Here is a 26078-nt window from a genome sequence, read left to right as displayed (position 1 = left end):
CATTGAAATGAAATGAAATGAAATGAAATGAAATGAAATTATTTATTTTGCAAGAAATGTGGTAGATTTACAGATGTTGCATAATTCATTGTTCAGCACAAATCGCCAATTGATTGGCATGCAAAAATTAACAAGAGAATGTCAATTATACATAAATATCATTTTTATAATAATTATATATGTCAACTATTATGTACCCTTTTTCACTTACAATTATATAATATATATGTCAATATGTCAATTATTACGCTTTTTACTATTAAATGTCCATTTCTACAAATACAATTTAATTTATATAAATAAGTAATTACAATATTATAATATTATGTCATATTTTGATTTTTTGAAAAAATTCTTTTAAGTCATAATAACATTTTTCAATTAGCCAGGCTTTTAAACGCTTTTTAAAAATATTAAATGGCAATTCCCTCAAAGATTTGGGAATTTCATTGAATATATTTATACACATAACAGATGCATTTTTATGGTATAAGGCCGTACGGCATTTAGGCATCAGCAGCCTTGTAGGGTCTCTATTGCCAAGTTGATGAAAATATTGAAAAAATAAATAGCAGGGGGTGTTACTGGATCGATACCAAACCCAAATATTTGATTAAAAAAATTTTTGTCTGTCTGTCTGTATGTGAAGACATCACGTGAAAACTAACGGTTCGATTTCGATGAAACTTGGTATAATTATACCTTATTATCCTGGGCGTAAAATAGGATACTTTTTACCCTGAAAAAATACGTAGAAAAAAAATAATCTTAATTTTTCAGTTTTATCCATAGACGTTGTTCTGTAGAACCGCGAACACACGTTGGGTATTATTAGCCTAGCCGTATTTGGGTCCAATAGATATTTATAAGATGTTATTGTCAGAGTTACTCAAAATGGAGAAATAAACCATCCACGCGAAGACCGACATCCGCGCGGACGGATTCGGGGGCGGAAGCTAGTTGAAAATAAATTTGTGGAAAACTGGTGTGACTAGTAAGTACCATTAGTGTAAGATAATCAGTTTCTATTGTGTAATACTAAATACCTACCCTGTGAGCATTATACGTCTTTTTAAATATATTTCAGAAAATTGTAAAATAGTGTACACACCTTATTATAGCAGGTGGTATGAACGCAGCCCAGCCTAACTATAAAACATATTATAAAATAATTGTTTATTTACCAATTGGAACATATAGATTGTAGCTTTATTTCCGCCAATTATATCATGCTGTTATATAGAAATAACATGTATTTTAAATCATGTTACACACAAAATCTGCAATTAGTTCTCCTCAAATGATACCATAAACCCACACTTCCAACTTAAAATGTCCATTTAAACTGTTACAAATAATTCCCACGGCTGTTAAATACAGATCGTACGTGTGATATTGTTCGAGAAAGTTATGTGAGTATTACAGAACATATAGTAGGGGATATCATTGTTTTCCCTAATTGCTAAGCAAAGGTTTGCCTCACATTAATGGTATAGTACTCTAAAACACAATGTATCATTGAGCATTTTGTGAAAGCGATGTAATGGTAGCAAGGAACTAAGTACACAGTGTAATGAAATAGGTAGAATATAACTCATTTAGTTTCCTTACATTTCTAGCACGTTTTGATAGTAAACTCAAATAAAGAAGTAAATGCGATTCAGATGATTTATTATTGTGAATTTAAATCGAGTACCTTTAATTATAACCCTATGTTTCAAGATATTGTAGAGCTTTTAATGCATACTATTTACGCGTTGTTCGTTACATTATATCTGAAGTTAATCTCTATGCTTTCATATTGTACAGTGCTTAGTGCTTTTAATTAATGGTTACACACATTTTTAGTGCTTAATTTATTCATCTAAATTCTAGTGTATTATGAGTTATTTACTTTAAAACATTTAAAACATAAATGTAAACAAAGATCTGCGATCATTATATCATACTAATACCGATCTGAGCATATTAAAATCGAAATCAATATCCTTCATAATAATCCGATACTCCTCGGTATAAGCACAATATACAGATACATACAGTAAGGAAACTTCATACAAAATGTTCGAAATGGCTCCCCCCCCCCATCAAGCGTGTTTACAAGGGTATTGAGGGGGATCGATAGTAGCGGGTGACACATCCACAGATTTTGAATATAGTATGGAAAAAAGTTTAAAGTGATGTCAATTCACATTAAATAAATATCGATTGTTTCACTTTGTAGCCCTTTCAATAAATATATTTGTAAATACCATATCTGACTACAAGTTAAAAAGAAACTATTTTTTAATTTCTATAGATATGGCAGTATGAGTTTTATATTATGTTGACATATTTTCTATCAAAATGATAGCTACAAATAGTACCTATTAGGAGTCCAGTCTGTTTAAAGATCGCATCTATTTTTTACGCAATCTAGAAGAGCACGAAAATATAAAAAAAGGAAACCTTAAAAAAATCTTGTTTAAATTTATGTGCATAATTACGTAAATATTAGGGAAGAAAAAGATAGATATTATAATTATTGTATTTTTATCGATACGTGGCGTCTCCACTTTGTCAAGCACTAAGCCTGTCAAACTATTTTCTTTTTCTTCCTAAAACAAAAAGGTAGAGGTTCTATGCTCGTATAATAATAATTTTAATTTATTTTTGCATATTTTGTGTTTTTAATTTAATTTAATTTATCGTTTTAAAAATAATTTAGTAGGTATACCTACATACAAGTATTGTAAATTCTGGTTTAAAATAATTATTGAATATATGTATAATACAAATATCAAGCATTATAAATAATTTAGGTACATTAAATAGCCTTCGGAGTTCGGCGTCCATAACAAAACTAGATTTCGAAATATAGCACTGATAAAAACGTATTTACTTTTACAAGCTGTATTAATTCGGATTGTTTCTTCTTGTAAATTCATATTTAGGCTACACCATTTTTGTATTTTAATGGGTTTTAATCTCCAAATTACCACAAAATCAACTGTGAAAAAAAGCAAACAGAAATATACAGGCCGAATTGATAACCTTCTCCGTGATTTTTCAAGTCGGTTAAATATCAAAAAGTAACAGCCCTATAGCTATACATCATAATTTCCTTTATAATTTCATGGGGGGGGGGCTTAGTTTCCTAACTGTATGTACGTAGTATATATCTGTCAACTGTGGTATAAGTTACAAGAAAGTCATAGCACCACAGACAATGATTATTACATAACGTAATTAAACACGTTATATAACGTCTTGTCATTTAGTGGCGAAGAAATGGGGTCTTTGGTGCGCTCTGTGGAGCACCAATGTGAGAATATTACATACCTACTATAGCATCATAAAACAAGAAAATACAATACATTTATTGTTTTCTTGGATTATCCCACCTATACTAATATGATACCTGAAGAGTTTGTTTATTTGTTTGCTTGAACGCGCTTATCTTAGGAACTTATGGTCCAATAAGAAAAAATCAATCAGTGTTAGATAGCCCATTTATCGGGATGGTCTATATTATGATTTATATCATCACGTTTAGACCAATAGAAACGGAACAATACGGGGAAAACCGCGAAGCACAACAAGTCAACTATACATATTAATGGTCATACGACCATTAAATTGTGAGTTGTATAGTCTGTCTTAATTCAATTAATGGAGCGTTTTAATAGAATACAATATGGTCATTGGTCATCATTGGTCTTATTTCCTTTAAAGCCACAATCACAGACCTTTCTAAAGTCCGTTTGATTGCGAAGTGCCAAGGCGCTAAGCCCATCAAGAAGTTGACTGCGCTTCCATGTACTTAACCTCAGATAAACAACCAGCCATCAAGTGTCACTTCTAATGACTCCTAAAGAAGCACTTTTGAATCACATTATATAACAATTAGGTATTACCGGCTGAGGAAAAGTTTCTACAAAGAGATAAATAATTTGGAAAATCCAAAAGTGCACGCCTCATAATTTTTTTTTAATAAATATTTATTAATTATTATTTTTGTTTATTTAATAACAATTAAACCACATCGAATCAGACCCTGAAAAATGAAAGGGTTCTATTCCTGAGCATACTCAAGCGTAAGAGAAAAAAAAAGACTCGATTAGTAAAGTATTTCGGTCGCTATCGTGTTAACAAGAAAAAGGATCCGCACATACAGACACACGGACGTCCAAGACAGAACTTTTTTAAACTGTTTTTTAACTAGTTTAAATAACAAAAATGACATCAAAAATATCATGAACGTTAAAAATAGTGTTTTTTCTTAATATGTGTGTGTATGTATTATCTTACAAGTGCAATGTATGATACATAAAGACATTTTAAGTTTGAAAAATCAGATGTTTTGCGCGAAGTGACAGTAGTACCCACCTCAACGCTTCGCTTAAGAGGCGTGCAATAAAATCTATTAATTATTTATGAAACCCATCAAAGCAACTTTTAGCAAATGTAATGAATAGATACAATGTATTAATTACTTTTAATAAAATGTCAAAATTACATAAAATCATCTGCCGTCTTTAATTCACAGCACAACACGAAACAATATGTCTTTATAGCAATATTTTCTACATATAATAGGCGGTTAAATGTTTAATTGTTTACGTGAAAAAAATGATTAAGAAAATTCATAAAATAGAATGTTACATACCCTGGGAAAAGCATACATAATCACCATGCATTGTTTTAAAGAAAACCTCTCGACGTGGGAATTTGATGACTATATCTTATTCGTTTGAACTGTAACGTGCGAAGTTAGGAAAAAAGCTTGTGGCAGTTGAGAAATGCTATGAAAAACAGAGCTATTTTCCCTTTGAAAAATGTAGCTACACAAAACTCATAAATATTTTATAAATCCTAGTAACTTATAGTTAGTCTCATTATTTCATATTTCACACAATGTTTTTTATACCCTTTAGAAATATTCTTAAAAATGTAATTAAATACATAAATTAGATTCAAACAGAAAATAATAGAAGTGATACAACTTAAAAATTTAGGATACATATTCAAAAATTTCATTAAAAATAATACAGCCTGGTTGAAAAATAATTTTAAATTTTTTTTCCTAATTCCCTATAGTTAAATAAAAATAAAAAATTCAGGAAATTATAACAAAGAAATATATTCAAATAACTGGCTTTTTGACCGCGATTCGAATCTGCGAATATTAAGTAATTGCTTGTTTAAGCTCAACGCAACATCCGTGTCATGAAATCGTAACAGATACCTTTGAGACAAAATAAAATACAAAAATTAAGAATGTTTGACATTAATGCAAAATTTAAGTCGTTTTAAATTTAGCTAACATGACATAGCATTTATAGCAATTTTAAACCAAATAATATATTTTGTTTTACAGAATAATATATCAAGTTCAAATCTTAAAAAAGCTTTATTATGAAAGCTTGAATACATAACTTTCTTACATACTTAAATAATTAGGAGAGCAACTATATTTCGAAGTATGATGCCTTCACATAAATAACGCACCTAGCAAGTTACTTAGATATAATTGTTAGATAAATATTATATTCTTGTACATTTAACACCAAACTACAAAAATCAAATAATTAACACACCTTTCAATTGGTTTAAAAAAATTTATATATAAGCTCAAAAAACAATAACAATACCCATTCATAATATCACTAACCAACACTAATCAAGTCATAATATTCAATCAACGCAACCACAATGAGCGTCAAATAAGGACGCTAAGCATCTTAACTTTCGACAGGCCACGTGTTAGAGACAAGTGGAGCATCAGCGGCCCTGCAAGGATGGCCGCGGACAGTGAAAGTGTACCGCCGTAACTCTTATGTCACTGCCCACATTTTCGTCTCCACGCCGCCAGTCAGCAAGACTATGCCGTCGCGCGCGCACCATTAACCCGCGTCCGAATAACATGTGCGTATAAGCCTCACTATGTCTCGTTTAGTGATCGTACTAGTTCTGAGTGCAGCCTGCGTTTTCTGTAACGAAGCAAACGACAAAGGAAGTGCCCGCGAAGAGAAACTACGGAGCGCTCTGATAGACGCTTTCCAGAATATCAAGAAAGCGTCCGACGGCCTGGAGGACGACCTCATCGGCTCCGTCAACCCTAATTCGAGTCGAAACGAAAAAGTCAAAGAGGATTCATTCGATCTGTTTGCCGATGAAGACGGATTGAGCTTCAGCGAAGGATTCGAGAAGGAAAGTCGAACGACATCGAGCACGGAGAAGTCGCACAATGTGCAGCATATTAAAACAATTAAAGCGGAGAAAACGACGCTAATTCCGAAAGATAAAAGTGAGCCGATTAGGCCCAAGAATGAGACCAGAATACCAATGAAGTTGGAGATTTCGAACGACACGGATCTCGTAGGATTGGAGAGTATGCTCCGGATCATAGACGGGGAGATACTCGTGGCCCAGTGGGGTACCCTGCGGGACACCGTGCGGGGGCAGTGCCGGGACGATCTGCAGGAGTATGTCGAAGGATTAAAGGACAGGACCCTTTGGGCGTTGAAAAGTAAGTGTATTTAGAATTTAATAAACTACAGTTTATGCTTATTACAATTTTACAGTTGAAAGCCAAACTTTCAAATATTTATATAAATTTTATGCGTGTATATTTTAAATTAGGAATTTAAATTCAATAAATTTGTTTTTTTTTGCACACTTAGTATCTAATAACAAGATGAATATACTTAATACAATGTCTTTCGAAAATATAATACAATATAATTTATTATGCACTTTATATTAAACAAAAATATAGGTATATTGAAATCAATATTGACACCTACTTTGGTTCCAAAAGCTCCACTTCCAAACATTACCCAGTCCAGTTCCATCAAGCGAGACCTTTCAAACGCTTACCCAATACCGTTATTTCAACGTAAAACAACATACCCGCTCAAAATTAAACATTACCGAGATTACGTTCCGTTCGAAGATCGTTAATTCTCGTTTATGACATAATGCCTTTCACGGCTCTTCCGTAATACGTGTTGCATAACGCCATCCACATTAACCTTGTTGTAGCTTTCTACCCCGCGGCTGTTCAAATACGTTTTTTATCCGTTTTATTTCCTACAGGACGCGAGCGAGGTTTTTACGAAGCTCGTGATGAATAAAAAATTATAAAATATACTCTACGTAATTTGGATACGGTAAAATAGTAGTACGTTATTGGAATTATTTTTAAAACACATTAACACTTAATTCTATTAATATTATCGCAATATATGAAAAAGCTTTCGTCAGAAAGCTTTGTAACTTGCATGTTTACGACGACCGTGCAAACATTTTTCCTAAGTATCTATATTTTATACAAATTGTATTTTCACGATAAGAATTATCCTGTCTTTGAATTTTTATCCGACAAAATAATTCAAAAACATAAATGTATTGTTAAAACTTTAGAACCAAATAAATATTATACCTTAGCTTCATTCCTATTAACCTCGATTCTATCGTTATTTTCTCAACTAGGCTGCTTCTTTCAAAAGCTATTTTGTATCTACAAATTCTTGCTGATTATTAATACTTAAAAACCTAGGTTATTAGATTTTATGAAAAGAAAATTGAATATAGCATTGTATGTACATAATTTTATAGTGATCAATTACAGGACACAGAGTTTATCTTATTATGAAATTAATTAAGACCTTGAAAACCTTGATAAGAATAGATATTACTATAACTTTAGTTTAAATTTTAAAAATTATACATGAAAATAATATTTTAAAGATAAAAGACGTGGTTATCACGTTTCAGCTAAAATACATCTAATTTCAAAATTATTTTAATTAAAAATATAATAAAAGTAAATCTACAGACATGTTTTATTTATTACATCTTTATTTCAAGGTGGAGTAATAGTCTACTTGATAAGTTGAAAATGGCGTAAACTAGAGATAAGGCTCTTAAAAATACGTGCGATAGCTCATTTGATTCGGAATGACGTCTAGAAAAATGTATCGGAAATGTTTATTAGCACACAAAAAATTGCAAAAGTTATAGGCAAATTAAGTTTCAAAAAAGTAGGTATTTCGTTTATTGTTAATAACTCCGAAATTATTAACATTTCAGAAATTTTGAAAAAAGATTCTTAAAGAGGAGGAAATTTCCAACGAAAATCTCCCGACTCCCGGAATTCTATCTCCATTATTTATAATTTTAATTTAACGCTGAAAATAGCCCTCCGCGCGGCATTTTTAGTTAGCGCGCGCGGCTTCAAAACCGAGCACGTCACACTAATTATTTTTTTTAAGGTATTAAATATTAATTTAAAAATTAAAAAAAATTATGGTGTATTCCGAACACTTCAAAGAATTTGCTCCCGTTGGAAATTTTACTTAAAGTTAATTTTTCAACAAATTAGACAAATGTTAACTAACGAAATTTTTTTGAACTTCCGTCCTTATTGCACATTAAAAAAAATGTTTAAATAATTGTCGGTAAAATTTTTCACTTCGTGGAGACCTTCATATAAATATCCTTAACAAGATCGCGCCATAAAAGTTTAAAAAATTTTATTACTTTGTTTATAATAATTTTTTCAAGTTAACGTAACGGCACCAGTCTTGTACAGATTAAGGAAAAAATTGAAGTTTTTTGCAAATTTCTCGTAAGTTTTTTAACTTTATTGGATATTGTTTAGTTATACCTTTAGTTCAATGTTAGTTTAACGTAACCAATGTTAGAAAAAAGATTACAATGCATAATTAATAATGAAGTTATTTATAAATTAAAAAACCACTTTTTTGCACCAGTGTTGGACAGTGAAAAATCTAATGATGGACACCCAGTTTTGGACAACATCCAGTTATGAACACCCATTTATGGACTGTACCTAATGTTGTTTCTCCAGTTATTTACACTTGGAGAAGACTTATAGTTATCAATAGAATCTTGAAAATGATGATTGGAATACAATAAATCGGGGATGTATTTATAAAATATAGTACTTATTAATTATTTTGCATACTTATAATATTTAAAACAGTCTTAATTTCCATTTTCTATGCAAAAATTGGACAAATGCATCGTTAAATACGAGTTATGTCCGTTAAGAAACACCAATATGGTTTTTTTTCTCAATAAGTCAGGGATGAAAAATATAACTAAAAAAAGTACTGCCATTCCATCCATTTTGGGACTTCTTCTTCTTCGTCATATCACTCTAGGGGGGTAGATGTTACCCGCTTTACGATGTTCCGCCATATCTCTCTGTTTCCTGGCATTCCGCTACACTCGTGAAGTGAATCGCCAATCTGAATCCGCCAGCAGCCTTAATCTGATCGGTCCATCGATATGGATCCCAAATTGTAGCACGAGGCAAAAAGCTTTTTTTAAACTGTTGTCAAGATGGTGTGGATGAATTTTAAGCGTGTGTGCTATATGGTGGTGAAATTTAGCAGCAGACAACGATCCAAACAGTTCATCAGAGAACTCTCTATGATAGATGCGTTACAATACGCATAAGTATGCGACTTTTCTACGCAGTGATAGAGAATGAAGCCGAGAACGAGTCGCACAGCACATACTTAATGACCCATTGTTCTAAAATATATTCTTCATGTTTAGATAGATATTATGTTGTTGGACCCATTAGTGTAATTTTAACAAAAAATATCAATGTCCATTATAGGAACCAAAGCAAATCCAGTCATGGACAATTGTTGTTCAATATTGGAACCCTTTGTTTGAAATGGTCGTGATAGGTATATTATTAATCAGAAAGAAAAGACAATACAGAAAAGCGCATGTAATTAATACCTTTAAAAAAAGTTTATTTTCGACATATGTCCATAAATGGATATATCCATAGAATTAAATCCAGTTATGGACACTGATGAATTTTATTTAAACAACATAACCTATCATGATACTAAATCGTGTAATATTTCGTACACTTAACTACTATAAATAAAAGTAATATCAAATTTTGCTGACATTTATACAAAAATTCTTATAACCAAAATTGTATCCTCACTTCCTTAAGGATTTTCTTAGTAAAAACGGATTTCTTCGAAACGAGTCGCAGCAACTAAACATAACGTTCTGCCATCTTCAAACGTTTTGGCCGAATAAGATGAAATGTCGTATTTTGATAGCTTATGAACCAAACTTTTATTTTAAGTATTGCCAAATTATATAACGTTAATTTTGGTCTTAATATTTAAATTTAATATTTATTTTGTCCATTACTGGATGCTTGTCCACGACTGGTGCCGTTACCTTAAGTAATTTGAACAAAAAACTAGAAATTTCTAGTTTTTTGTTAACTTGAAAAAATTATTATAAACAAAGTATTAACATTTTTTAAACTTTTATGGCGCGATCTTGTTAAGGATATTTATATGAAGGGCTCCACTAAGTGAAAAATTTTACCGACAATTATTTAAACATTTTTTTTAATGTGCAATAAGGACGGAAGTTCAAAAAAATTTCGTTAGTTAACATTTGTCTAATTTGTTGAAAAATTAACTTTAAGTAAAATTTCCAACGGGAGCAAATTCTTTGAAGTGTTCGGAATACACCATAATTTTTTTAAATTTTTAAATTAATATTTAATACCTTAAAAAAAATAATTAGTGTGACGTGCTCGGTTTTGAAGCCGCGCGCGCTAACTAAAAATGCCGCGCGGAGGGCTATTTTCAGCGTTAAATTAAAATTATAAATAATGGAGATAGAATTCCGGGAGTCGGGAGATTTTCTTTGGAAATTTCCTCCTCTTTAAGAATCTTATTTCAAAATTTCTGAAATGTTAATAATTTCGGAGTTATTAACAATAAACGAAATACCTACTTTTTTGAAACTTAATTTGCCTATAACTTTTGCAATTTTTTGTGTGCTAATAAACATTTCCGATACATTTTTCTAGACGTCATTCCGAATCAAATGAGCTATCGCACGTATTTTTAAGAGCCTTATCTCTAGTTTACGCCATTTTCAACTTATCAAGTAGACTATAAGTTTATATTACTTGAGAAATACAAAAATAAAAAATGTAAAACTTTGATATTGCATTACATTTTTTCACTACTATTTAAAACGATTTCAACAGATTCAAGTATTTTGAGGACGCCTTTTACATTATTCAGAACTATAATACTAAATTAATTTTAACTATTTAATTGAAATCAAATGTTTATTTTCATTTATATTTCATACCTACTAGCGGTCCGCCCCGGCTTCGCCCGTGGTACATGTTTACGTTTTCTCTACATAAGAACCATCCTCGTACTTCAAGGAATATAATAAAAAAAGAATTATCGAAATCGGTTCAGCCGTTCTCGAGTTATGCGCTTACCAACACATTTTGCGATTCATTTTTATATATAAAGAAGATTATCAATAAATACTTATCAAATTATAAAACACGAAACAAAGAACATTACATAAATTAATATAGATTCACTTAACAATCTTAATTTTATTAAATATTTAATTAGAATCGTGGTTTTAATTGGCATATCGATTTAAATATTTTTCTTAAATATCCAATAGCTCTCATTATGTCAGTTAGTTTCTATATCTATTATCTAAACAGCTGTTATGTAATGTTTTGCGAAAAAATTCAGGTCAGGTCGTTTCTTGGTTTCAGATTGTTTTATAATTCGAATATTTGCATATTTATTTTATAATATTAGTGTGGTAGGTATAATAGATAAATTAGTAGCAAAAGAGCTTATTTATTAATAAAAAAAAATACTTGTGGCACTCGAGGACTGCCGCGGTAAAGCTATTGCATAGCATCGCATCGCTGTGCCGGTTGGAGTGGGGGTGTTAGGTTTTTTCTTTACGGAATTTTTGCATTCGGTCGCCGCGCTCAAAGTCTGAGATAAAAGCTAGGCAAAAGCTTAAAAGTTTTTTGTGGGACAAACAAGGCCGATCACTTAGTAGTCCGAATAATGATTACCAATGAAACTGTTTCTAATCATAATTCGATAAGCGGTTAGCCGGTAACTTTAGTGAACACTGCACAATATAGATTAATAGTTATTATGTACCTATTGTATCTGGTCTATGTAATTTCTAGGATTGCAATACAGCTTATTAATATTGCAATTTAAGATGGCTGGCCGTGGTCTACATGAAACTAGAGCTTAGAGCTTTTTGTTGCATTCATTTTCTATTACAATATTCAACCGTATCGTGTTGTTGTTTGCAACAGACTTGAATGATGATAAATGTTACTGTATTTTAACTTTAGTTGTATAGTAAAGTAGAAAATGTGAATAGCTCTCGCTCAGTTTTACTATTGAATATAGAGTTAATATGTTTTTTTGTTTGCTTGGTTTTTCTTTTGTCAGGCAACATATAATTTTCTTTAGCTATCCCTTATTAAACATGCCAAATAAGTACATATATTGTATTAAATGGAAGATAATATGAAAAATAAGTGCGTATTATTGATGTTATTCCCTCATAAAGGAACGTCATTATCGATGCTTCGCAACACAGATAAATAAAAAAAAAACAAAGAGCACCATAAACCAAGGTGTAAATTATCACACCTATTCATAAATATGTTTTATAAAACGACCTCGGCACATTCTTTCATGAACAACTATTTACCGATCAAATAGAGCGTATTTGATCTGTGATATTTATTTTTAACAAGATGGCATAAGATTAACATAATTGGCAAATCGTTTGAAGTATTCATATATAGTTATTTATGGAGTGTTTCTGTGGTAACAAGCGATTTCGCAGTTAAAATATCAATAAACAAAAAAGAGCGTGTGTGCCGAGTACACGTGTCAGAAGAGAAACTTCTTTTTCATGATTCAAAGAATACCAAAATCGTCACATTACTCCATGACGTGACGGTATTAGGTACCATGACGCGGCCTTGAAATTATACTCTCAACGCGCCTAAAGAAGTTTATAGACTTTTACTGTTAGGTAGATAATTAGCACTTGACATCGTTTTTGACTCGATTTTTAACTTCTACAAACGTATTCAAATTCAAATTCATTTATTAACAGAACATCATAGGTCCACTTGGTAGTCATTTCTTAATTACTATGTTAGTACAGTATTACAAATTCTGGACCTCCAATAAAAGTAACCGACTATCAAGGAATATTGATAAAACAAACAACGGGATATTTTTAATAGAGCTAATGGTCGAATATTTGGATTGCGAATTTTCACACCGGAAGTATGAAGTTACTTTAAATAAGCTTTTGTATATTATCATAAATGTAACGTGTATATGAGAAACATACAATACTATTTACAAATATTAGACATAGTTATTTAAAGTAAATAAGCCTATAACAAATGTTATTTTGAAATCGTATCTATTGTGTGCATATAAAATTGATAACTGAGTTTATCAAGTTTTTCTATGAAAGAGCTTTAGCTACTCTACATTTTTTTACTAGAGTTAGAATTTTTAACATAAGTGGGATATTATATTGCTTATTAAGTCCAGTCTACAGCGTATCTTATTACATTTTTATAATTATTTATCACAATTATTTTAAATTGACGACTACAAAATGCATATCTACTGGTTTTGCAGAACATCTTAATTTACATAAAAATAAAGGTTTTCGTATACACACACCCAACCAAACTAAATTAATCAGTCTGTAATAGTTTCCAAAAATCTAAAGCAAAGCACTATTAATCGGTCATCAATCAACTACAACATAAATAGGTACACCGATTTTTCAATTCCATCTGTCCCATATTATGTTAAGTTTCATCATTTGATCGATACGATTGATTTCTTCACAAGGGCGTGGATCACAACATGGCTGACCTTCAAGCGAATTTCTAACTGTTTCCTAACAACGCTTCCAAAACCTTATGTAACCACTGTCCATAGACACCCATGAACACCCATGGGTAAATGAATATGTTAAAGAGCATTTAGAAATTAAAGACTTTTTAACGGATTTTAAACGCGATTTATTCATTCTATTATTTTCCCGACGTTTTAATTTCTAAATGTATAATACTCGCGTAAAATCAAACATCAGAAAATACTATGTTAAAGAGCACTTTACCCAATAAAGAGGTTTCGTACTGATTGATTATTTACCTAATATTGTTTAAGCTGTAAAATGTTCAAACAAACGTGGAATTGTTTAAAATACAAAACTAAATACTTATAACTAAATAATAGTATTATAATTATTATGTATAGATAATTTTCATCCCATCATACTTGATCATGACGACAACCTTTTATCATTATAAAGCTTTTAGTTAAAATTGACTGACTCTACAATTTTATTAAGCTATTGCATAGCTTCTATCGCGGGCCTTGAGCGCGGGGACCGAATCGAGAAATTCCGTAACGAAAAACCTCACGCTCCCCACTCCGACGGGCTCGGAGGTGTGGCTTGAAGGCATGCTATGCTTTACCGCGGCAGTCCCCGAGTGCCACACGTCTTTTTTTTATTTATTGATATTTCTCTTTTATATTCCTTCACATAGGACAAATAGATAGAATTACCAACCACATTGAGAACATCATCAATACACAATACAATCAATCATATCTTATGTACAAATATTGTGTGCATTTAATTCATAAAAGAAAGACTACTGCATGCTTTTCGGAACATCAAATAAACAAAACAATGCGACTCCACGTCACTTTTGTTCTTGTTATAACAACTAACCGGAAGGAAACGTTGATACAATGGTCGTTCGTAATATAATTACGTCACAAGATATTTTATTCACCGCAAAGTAGTGTCCCCTTTTAGGGAAAGGTTCTTATTATACTAGCTGCTGGCACTGGCTTTGTCCGAGAAAGTATTTAAACCAATTAATATAGCTAACTAAAGTCACAGACAGTTAAAAGTATCGGTTTTATAATTTTTTAGTGAATCCGTCCATGAAAATCCATGATAAAATAAAATTGCTTACATAGATTTTTACTATTGAACTACACAGCTTCTTAGTTGATATGTGTTTGATTAAATACTACTTATATTATAGTGCTTTTTTATAGACGCATATTTTCTTTTTGAAAACACTATAATTTTTCTGAAAGAATTCTATAATTGTCAAAAAAAGCTTTGCCAATTTTCACCAATTTATTAACTGTAGCTTTTTGAGCTTTTTAATAAATAACCATTAAAGCTTACATTTGTAGATATGAAAACATCTTTTTTCCCTGGTACCGGTATACACGGAACAAATATGGTCAATATTTATCTTCTCAGTTATCAACGCATCAAATATCATGCAAGATTAATTTACCTCATAATTTGCTTACAACACAGCCAAACAAGTCTGTTATATAATGTTTGAGCAAAACAGTTTCGCGAATCGGGGTTATAATAACATGAAGCTCACCTACTTGCTGAGTTTTCGGCACTCAAATGGCATATATTTGATTATTGGAGGTGGAACAGGCAAGAAAACAAAAGAAAATTTTACTGAACACAAAAAAGGAAAAACAGATGTATGAAAAGCTTCCTTATTACTAAAAAGAAGATAAAATCTTTCCGACCACCTGGTAACGAAGTTTTTAAAATAATGTCTCTTGCTTGGTAACGCAAGTTGAAACAAAAGTCTGCCCAATGATATTATATAAAGAAACAATTGAGTCTGCCCATAAAATGTTTTCACACATTTCATATATTGCTTAAGTCTTTATTAATATATGGGGCTATTGACATTTAACAAACAAAGCCGGCCTTACAAATTACAGGAAGAGTCAAAAGAGGTCACGTTACCTCGGTACTAAGATGAATAAAATCGCTTGAGAGTGCAAATTATGCCTTTTTCGAGAACCTTAATGTATAGCAACACCATGCGATTTATTAAATTAATCGTAGGCTGGTACTTGACAAGAATTGGTGTTTAATAGCATCCTTGAATGCAAAGATGTTCACCCATTATGGTATTTTTGATGTATTGCTAGAGGCAAGGAATAATCTTTCCTTACAAAAATAAGATATATAATTAGTTTTTATAACTAGGTAGACTTCTTTTGAGGTTGATTTAAGCATTATTTAACAGATTAATCTAGATAAACAAAATCTGCATTGTTAATTGCTTCACAACCTAACCTAAAAATGTAAAAGTCGGCCAACCTAAGTTTATGAAAGCCACCTAAATGTGGCTACTTGAATAAATACAGTTTTAAATTTCTTATCCAACTATGAATCACAAAGTTTCATCATACTAATTAGTGTACATTCGTCATGTGTTTTACGTCACTTTATTTTTACGTAAGATATTACGTTTTGGCGAAATTTTGCAAATCGCATGCGTTGTTTTAGTTATGGTGAAGGTTTTAAAATGATATGTTTATTGCATTTTGCGTACAGCGTATCTCACGCAACATGTGTGCTAAATATCACGAAGTTCTATAGCTGTAATAGATATTGCTTATGAACAAGTGGTAAATGAGTATTCTTCCGAGTACGATACTACTAAACCGGTAGCATTTGAAAGAATTAGGTAGTAAGACTTAATTTCGATATCTTCGAATAGTTCCATATATTTTTAATTTCTCATCATTTTATAACAAATGTCAAATATCTTGAACATTAGATTCCATATCAAAGGGTGGGCTTGACTTTGAACACTGAGTAACGTCAGCAAAACATTATTTAGTACCGTAAGCACGTATCCATTGCAACATGCGCTCTTGGTGTGTGTTGCCCAACTATATGCACTGTGAATATTATCCCGAGCTAGGATGTTGCGGCATATCTAGAAAAATATTTAAGGATATTGCAATACGAGGGCGTGTCTAAGAACCTAGCGGAAAGGACTGTGCTTTCAAAGTTTCGCGTTTCCTTACAGTTTGTCCAAAGCCATTCGAAGTGGATAAATTGATTATTGAAGTTTGTTGGTTACCAAATAAGTTTACCTATATTATAAAGGTTCATACATATATAAAGGTTCATTTTATTTTATCATTGAGTATAGAGTCATGATATAGTCCATTTTACTAAAAAATATATATTCGGTACCCACACATACACTTTTTATGTATGTACATAAAAAGTGTATGTCTGGGTACCGTGTGGGTAAGTGCAACAACCTATGGCAACAACTATCGGAAAATGTACATACATTTTCCGATAGTTGTTGCCATATATATGTACATACATTTTCCGATAGTTGTTCCGATAGTTGTTGATAGTTAGTTGCAGTTGCGTTCGTTGCAACGTACCATATCGGAAACTCGTAAATTGATAGCAAAGGTTTTGAATATTCTCCGTTAATAAATATTCAAGAGACTATCACGTGATATCTTTTTTTTTTAAACAATTACCCCAGGAACACTAGCCATAGACATTTATGGAGACCTAGACCGTACCCTTGTAATACACACAGGATGTCGCGAAACCAGACGCTCGTTTCACTTTCCTTTTTAGTTATCAGCTTGTTCACTAACTCTGACGCCATATTTTAATGTATTGCTAATCGCGGTTCTTATTGCCCAAGCTATGGTGTAGGGTCTAACTGAAATAGAGGTTTTGAAATGACCCAGACCGGTTTTTACGTATTTTCTACGTTGCAAGAGCGAAATTCCTACGCCCTTCACTTAAAAATATATGTTCATATATTTTGATTATTGATCGTCCTTCCGTAAATACAGGGTGTCCCAAAAAGTAGTGATGAACGAAAGCTGGGAGGTAGAGGACCTAGAGGGCTATCCGAATCACCCCCATGTATGTTATGCGATTTTTCGTATTTTCGGAGTTATGACGTTTTTTTCAATTTTTCACCGATCGCCGAGTACTATGATATTTTCACTCATGGTGACGTCAATTATTGCGGAAGATGCTTGATTTTTTTTGTGTGCTAAGCTGAAAGATAGGCCAATTCAGTATGGTAACATTTACTATCGTTAGATCTTTGAATGGAATAAAAAAAAGAATGAAATGCCAAGAAAGATAAAATTACTTAGTATGTTCACCACTTCAAGGGCCCGTAAAAAAATAAAACCACATAAAAAATGTTTTCTGTTTGGCTTTTAAAAACTTGCTCTATCTATCAGGAAGCTACCCTGAAAATTTCATTTTATTATTCAGAAGGCTTCAATCGAAAAATTGAAATCTAAATTTGGTAAGTGCAAAAATTGAATTAACATGATGATTAATAAAAACAAATTAAAACCAATAACAAGGTGTTTTATTACCAGAAATTTTTAAAATGACCCCGCGGTTGCTCAGTGCAAGTGCGACATCACCGTAAAAAGTTGTCTTTTAAATGTCTGTATGCCCTTTTATCATTTTTAATGGTTTCTTCTGCTACTATGAATTTCCCGGCTATTTCGTCCAAATTGTGGCAGTCTCTCGTCTTTGTAGTATCCCCGCGGAAAAAATCAATAGGGTTTATGTCCGGGGACCGTGGAGGCCAGGCTAAAGGGCAAAGATACCCTGAAAGATGGATTGGTCGTTGCAGCCTGCGCATGCGCCGGTGACGCCTGCCTTAAAGCCCGGCCTCCACGGTCCCTCGACCTAAACCCCATTGATTTGTTTCAATGGGGATACTAAAAATACCTCGGCTACTTAAGAGAATGCCACAATTTGGACGAAATAGCCGGGAAATTCATAGTAGCAGAAGAAACCATTAAAAATGATAAAAGGGCATACAGACATTTAAAAGACAACTTTTTACGGTGATGTCGCACTTGCACTGAGCAACCGCGGGGTCATTTTAAAAATTTTTGGTAATAAAACACCTTGTTATTGGTTTTAATTTGTTTTTATTAATCATAATGTTAATTCAATTTTTGCACTTACCAAATTTAGATTTCAATTTTTCGATTAAAGCCTTCTGAATAATAAAATGAAATTTTCAGGGTAGCTTCCTGATAGATAGAGCAAGTTTTTAAAAGCCAAACAGAAAACATTTTTTATGTGATTTTATTTTTTTACGGGCCCTTGAAGTGGTGAACATACTGGGTAATTTTATCTTTCTTGGCATTTCATTCTTTTTTTTATTCCATTCAAAGATCTAACGATAGTAAATGTTACCATACTAAATTGGCCTATCTTTCAGCTTAGCACACAAAAAAAATCAAGCATCTTCCGCAATAATTTACGTCACCATGAGTGAAAATATCATAGTACTCGGCGATCGGTGAAAAATTGAAAAAAAACGTCATAACTCCGAAAATACGAAAAATCGCATAACATACATGGGGGTGATTCGGATAGCCCTCTAGGTCCTCTACCTCCCAGCTTTCGTTCATCACTACTTTTTGGGACACCCTGTATAAGGTTATCAATTTACACAATATATCCTTGACACAGACTACTCGTTTGTATATAACTGAGTAATAAACTTCCTAAAAACACTATCAAAATATATCTAATAACAAAATACATTGGGAAGTATTACGATGTCTCACTTTTATTTTCAAATAAAATTTGTCGGTTGTCAAATTCCACATAAAAAGGCATAGGAAAATACTTAGCTTGCACGCGAAGGTAACATATTTAATGTAATAATATCCAATCGTGTGGCCTCAACCCCTGTAATGTGGGAACGGACGGACGGATGAGGAGTTGCACTATTGTTTTATGTAATTACCCGTATGTATGATGGTATACATGTGAATTATGGAAACTGCAGCTTATATACAATTGAATATTTCTTAATTATAAAAGAAAATGTAAATATTTATGTTTTGGATGTTTGCAAGGAATTATCCAGCGATAAGGGTCTTCCAGTGTAGAGTAAACCTTCTAGGGAAACGCATACCATGTTAGACCACATCTCAACTTAACATCAGGTGAGAATGTGGCCAAGAGCTTCCATAATCACAATAAAAATGATAAAATCCAGTAAACAGTACTATACTTATATGATTAATCTTAACAAACACACATAGTTACCTTAAAAATACTTGTAAAGGTGTAAAACATGCATGACGATGCATTTTCATATCCCCACTATTTATTACGCAATTATTCGCTTTTACAAAATGATGAATAGGACTCCGGGCTACACTTTATTCCCATAACACGAAAATGCATACAAATTAGTACAGGTAGTGAAATGGTTTCACTTTACATCGCACGAGTTCGATGCAACGTGACCACGGTCACATTGATAAATAATAATATTATAAGACACTAATTGGACGCTATTAATAGTGGTCTAAACTCTAAAGAATTAATACCACTACATAGCTGCTAGAAGAAACTTAGTATCTTAGCTTTTAGTTGGTCATAAAGGAGTAGGTTCTTAATAGAGCTTAGAGTAGACGTAGAGGTAGGTAATCTTAGAAAATTCTAAAACTGAAGAGATTGTTTGACTGTTTGCTAGAACGCGATAATCTTAGGAAGCATAGTTCCGATTAGAAAAATTATTTCCCTGTTAGGTAGTCCATAAAGAAGAAGCCCGTCATCAGTCATCACGCTATGACCAAAAGTTCGGAGCCATGCGATAAAACCGCGGAGCACAGATAGTAATGGTATAATTATACAAAATGCAACATAAATGACATGTCATTTCACAATATTCGTATAATTTAAAGAGTTACAATTATGGGAGAGACGTAAATTATACATTTAATACGCCATAGATGCCGCAATAAAGAGTTGCAAGATTGGATTCAACTCTTTCATAAGCATAGGAATGTTTAATTATCTTTTATAAACATTTTACGACTGAAATACCGTCTTCACGATTGCAACGATGAAATGTATTATATAAATTTTATTGCATATTTCTGACCTAAAATGTATTGTATAATTATATCTTTCTTAATAGATATAATAGCTCTACTTCTTTAAAATACAACGAATACACACAATTCTAAATCGTTTAGACTTTAGTATAACATGAGTATAACAAATATGTATATAAAAAATATATTCAGCCAATATTATTTCTTGAAGATCTTCCTGTTACTGAGGATTTTATTATAATTTATTCCATTTCAGATTTTTTTATAAGTAAATATAAATTGATAATATAATATAATTTTCATGGCAAAGGACAACCTCGTTAAGGTTTATTAAAAAATTAGGTCAATGTATTTTACTCTTTCGATATTATTTCATATTTTTATCTGCACGCTTTCAATATTTAATCGAAAATGTTTTTAGTAACATTGCTAAAATCAAAAGTATATTATTTTTCAAAATCAATTAAATTTTTTACTTTATTCAATCCCTTAGTTTTTCCCGCAAAAAAAGTACAAGAGAATTAATAAAGGACAGAGTACTTTATTCAATAGTATATTTTCCCGCCAAAAAAATAAGAAAATTATCAAAGGACAGAGTATAAATTCAAATATTGCCATAACAACAAGCCAGTTGCCAGTCACTTGCATAAAAGTTTAGAAAGTCAGGCTGCAAATTGATGCTAATAACAAAAATAAAATGTTAAAGGAATATAGGCATTTGTTCGGTTGTTATAAGAATTGTTATAGAATTACACAATATATTACAGGACAGAGACCCCGCTTTCACCCAGTCATAGTTATCAAACACTTGATTGTAATAAATGCACTTCAATAAATAACTTTGTGCCTTTTACCGTCACTAAGTTTTATGTGTGCTTTTAGCTCTTGATTTTTGGCCCAATATTTATTGTCATAAGACTCTCATTTCACATAATTTGATATAGTGGACATATTTAAGCATGGAAAATAGTCTTCACTTTTGTTTATTTAAAATTTAATTGCAATTTGCGTATATTGTGATGGTCATACCTGTAACTCAAGAAAAATTATCTAAAAATACTATTGACTTAAAACATAAATGTAGGCTTCTTCCGATGAATTGTATGAAATCTGCGTATGAAATATTCAATTGGCGTAGGTTCTCCCTTTAAATGTTAAAATAAAGTATACCTTTGTGCCTTTGTCATTGTTTAATTCTAAGGATATGGAATAGGTTTAATTTCATTTATAAATTGCTGAAACTGGTATTTTTAAGAACACAGGCAAGGGCACAGGTAAAAATATTAACTAATACCTACATGTGTAGTTGTTTATAAATAAGTATTGTCTGTGTAAAGACAAAGGTTTCTGATATAATGACAATGTATTCACATAGAATAACGTAAAAACATTATTGGATCGCAGATTACCTTTGACATCTCTGATTAATGATTATAAAAACTTGAAGAACAGTATTATTGTGGTATTATATTCGTAGGTAAAGTAAATTCCATAAGATATTTTGGTTTTGCTTGCATTATTGATTTTTACAGAAGCGGTGGTGATACATAAATACTAAATAGCCTATAGTACTCAGGAAACACGTATCTACATATCCAACGGTGAAAGAATTTTGGAAATTGGTCCGTTACTGAGATTAACTTGTTCAAGCAAATTAAAAATTAGCAGCAGCTTTATATTCTGAACCCAAAGCTTTTTCATTTGTCACCAATACAAAATAATAATGAATTAACAACCACAACCCGTTAAAATTGTCAATAGAGCCTCTACATGTGGGCTCTATATTCCCACGCAAGTCTTTAAAAAAATACCGTGTATCTTCCTAAGTATTATGAATTAAAGAATATGAAATTAATAATTATTTATTTTCTTGTTGTATATTTACAACCTACATTGCAACATTTACTACAGCTTATTTCGTATATTAATAACAAAGTTTAATTTTAAACTGCATCCATTATTGAGTACAATAAATACTATTTTGTTCATTCCTTCAAAAAACAATAAACCCTTTCCGAATCTTCTGCCAATCAGTGTCAACACTACGTATTGGTTCTTGGCAAAGTAGTGACCCACATAAAAGTATGCTAAACATAAGGTTGCGTTAGTGGTCAGTGAAAGTGCGCTTACGCAACACCCGCAAGTGATCAGCTGATAGCGGTCAATGTCATTTATATAAGCTTCTGGTGCTATTGATAAGGGTTGACCTTACAAACCTGTACGTAGAGACTAGATGTTTAATGTTTATGAGTTCTTGCTTTTACTATAAAATAGGTAAGAAGTTTATAGAAGTAATCAAAATTTTCTTGGAAGAAGATAGAGAAGGGAATAGAAAAGACAAGCTCATGATATGAAAATTCAAGCCGCTGTTTACATGCAAAAAAAAATGTAATCATCATTAGATGATTACATTTTTAAAAGTATCAAACACTTGATTGAATCTTTAAAATTCATGGCACATTGCAAAAAAACTTGAGGGGTGTCAAGGGACACCCGGATGGAATGAAGTTTTAAGTTAGAGAAAGGCAGAGAAACACGCGCACGCCGCACGGTTTACAAAAAGTGTCGTTTTAATTTTTTTCAACATTTTAACAACATTTCGTCTTAATTTTTTCCGTCTAGCCCCCTTTCGCAACGCGCGATAAAGAACTTCGTTCTTTATATTTATTTAATTACTTATTAACTTTACTTCAATATATAATATTAAATTAACATTCCACAAAACTATAAAAAAAGGTTTATTAGTAAAATATAAGTTATCTATTACAAATCGCTTGAACGCATGCCTTGTACCAAACTGACAACAATTTTATCTCGGTATGGCTACAACTTGTTACCGGCGTCGATATGGTTAGTGAAACCTTTATTATATTTTATTTGATTCGATTGTCACTTCAGAAATACAAAGTATAAATTATATTCAATTTGTTTATGTGCTTAATCTTAGCGGATTTATTAAATGCTTTTTTTACAACGCCTCGTGTATTTTTTTAAATATAGAATTTATTCCGGGTTCTGTGCCATGAAAAAATATAGTAAAGTAAGTGTCGAGGAATGACTTGTATTTTTTTTTTCAACATTTTTCCATTTCAGCATGCTAATAATCTTAATGAAACACGTATGTGTCTTGCATAATTTTATGCGTAAACTTTGCATGACGTAGCATAACTGGCATAACTCGTATTGATATTTATATTCACTTACAATAGAAATATAATATTATTTGTATTGATAAATAAATATTGGTTTAGTACCGTTTCCGGACTAATAACATCAAGGTTGCAAAACTTGAATGATTGCAAAAAAATGTTTTACCCCTTTGCATAATGTATTAGTACAAATATTGATAAATAACTTAAATTATTCAATTATTTTTTTATAATGGTAATTTTAGATACGCTTAAAAATAAACCATAAAAGTTCATTATCGTCATTAATCTCTCTCATTTCACATAATTTGATATAGTGGACATATTTAAGCATGGACAATAAATAGTCTTCACTTTTGTTTATTTAAAATTTAATTGGGATTTGCGTAAATTGTCATGATCATAAGCTTAAAAATAAACCATAAAAGTTCATTATCGTCATTAATAATTGTTTTATCGATTTACTATATGTTTTATTATATGTATATGATATACCATGGAATTCCATGGGCCGTATTTTATCGTAATACGTGAATTGCAAAAATACAAAGATGTGCACAAAGTACCTGCATCACCACATGTTCATAATATTATCTACTCATCATTACTAACAAAGAAGTCTGCAAGGCTATTTGTCCCACTATTATATTCCATTGACACTGACCTCGTCATATTGATATCATATCCTTTAGGTATAATCTGGAGTAACGGATAAAGGCTGTTTTTATCCCAGCTTGACATGGGCACCCTTAAAAAATACTTCTGTGTTATCCGGAGCTTCGCTTTCAAGAATCGTTTGTCACTGTTGGTTCAACCTAATCAAGTTCTTGTTTCTCTTTAATATGTAATCTATATTTTATCCTGTTTTCATCTGTACAAATAAGTATCTAATTTTTTAATATATTTTTTAAAGAATAGAAAAAATTGGATCACGAGGCCGGTTCTGTCAAAATATCTTTATTTTAAGACATAAAAGCTACCATTATAACCTCTTGCCATTTCTCAAAACACCGCTTTTGTAATAAACAACAATATTGCACATTGTTTTATAGTTTCTTGGTCAATTTTATATCGAAACAGGACTTCTAGTATCGCAATTGTTGTTACTATTCAAGCTAGGTACAGTTAGCACACCTAATGCCATTGTAATGATGTTACCCAACAAGACGTGGACATGTAGGCTAATGGTATATATTTGCAATATTATTTATAAATAATATTGTAAACGCTTGTTAATCTGACCGTTGAAATTTTCATAACCAAGTTTAGCAAATTTAGCTCTAAGAGTGGCTCATTTTTATGCGTAAACTTTTTAAATTAAGTAGATAGCCCTCATTAGCCCGATAGCGATTAGCCACTTTAAAGAAAAATCTTTATTAAAATTGTTTAATTTTAATGACCCATACTTTCCTTAAAATATACTGAATTCATCTGCAAATAGAGAATACAATAAAAATGAAGGCATCACACGTCTTTAAAATAAATATATCACTATACCAATATACATGTCACGCAGTTTGAACAATCAAGGCTGAAAAATCAGATTACTGAGGTCACAGAGACAATATAAATATATTGAACAAATAAATTAAATAAATAAAACAATGTTGGGTCAATATTGCTGACACCTTCGTACATAATGAGAGGAAATGCTTTGTTTTCGATGTGTTAATTTGATGAGCAGTTCAGTGGTTAAAAGTCTGCCTTTGATCAGAAAGGCTCGGGGATTGGCGACGTAAGGCTTCTTGATTAGCTAAATGGCCTAATCGTGCCTAAATCTTCAATCCAAAAAAAAAAAGATAATTATCTATAATAATAAATAGATTAGGAGTAAGTATCATAAGATAACAAGTTATTAAAGAAATAAAAGCATTTTCTCTTTAGTTCCTTCAAAACATGGTAGGTAATAAGTATGTAGTTACTTTTAGATAGCAAATTAATTATGATTTACTTCATACGACGTTTAACCCAAACCTGTTCAGTAATTTTTGGTCTTTGTTTGATCGATCATACTCATACATATTGTCGCTATGTACATTCGTTAGTACGTACATACATATATGTAGGTAAGGTCAGAGACCTTTTGACCTCACCTTGCGAAATTCAGTGGTAAATTATTGTAAGACGGAAATAACCAAGGTAGAGTTCAGTTAATCTCTTTAAACTTATAGTAATGGTCATCGTAGTTTTAAAACTGTTCAATTTTCCATATTCTAGAGTCTAGAATCTAGACAGTCTTGATAGTTTTAAGTAACCATTTAATTTTGTGTATTTTTTATTCTTGTAAGAAGCGCCTGTTGAT

General features: G+C 31.6%; 1 protein-coding gene across 4 annotated transcripts in view; it reads left to right on the top strand.

The window, feature by feature from the left end:
* Positions 1-5838: 5838 nt before the first annotated feature.
* The window catches only part of LOC149909274 (nose resistant to fluoxetine protein 6-like), a 38050-nt gene continuing 17810 nt past the window's right edge, over positions 5839-26078 (top strand). For 3 of the 4 annotated variants that reach the window (XM_090118870.1, XM_090118878.1, XM_090118850.1), the window contains exon 1: positions 5839-6511. In XM_090118870.1, coding sequence (XP_089974996.1) covers positions 5926-6511 — 586 coding nt within the window. In that variant the 5' untranslated portion in view covers positions 5839-5925. The remainder of the gene's footprint in view (positions 6512-26078) is intronic. The other variant, XM_090118860.1, reaches the window with a different exon arrangement.

This window comes from Colias eurytheme, chromosome 3 (genome assembly GCF_061535395.1).
Source record: "Colias eurytheme isolate Ceu_HAF_F1 chromosome 3, ilColEury1 Martin Lab GWU primary, whole genome shotgun sequence".
Classification (NCBI taxonomy): domain Eukaryota; kingdom Metazoa; phylum Arthropoda; class Insecta; order Lepidoptera; family Pieridae; genus Colias; species Colias eurytheme.
Note: the sequence above shows the minus strand (reverse complement) of the source record. Positions and strands in the feature narration are given on the sequence as shown.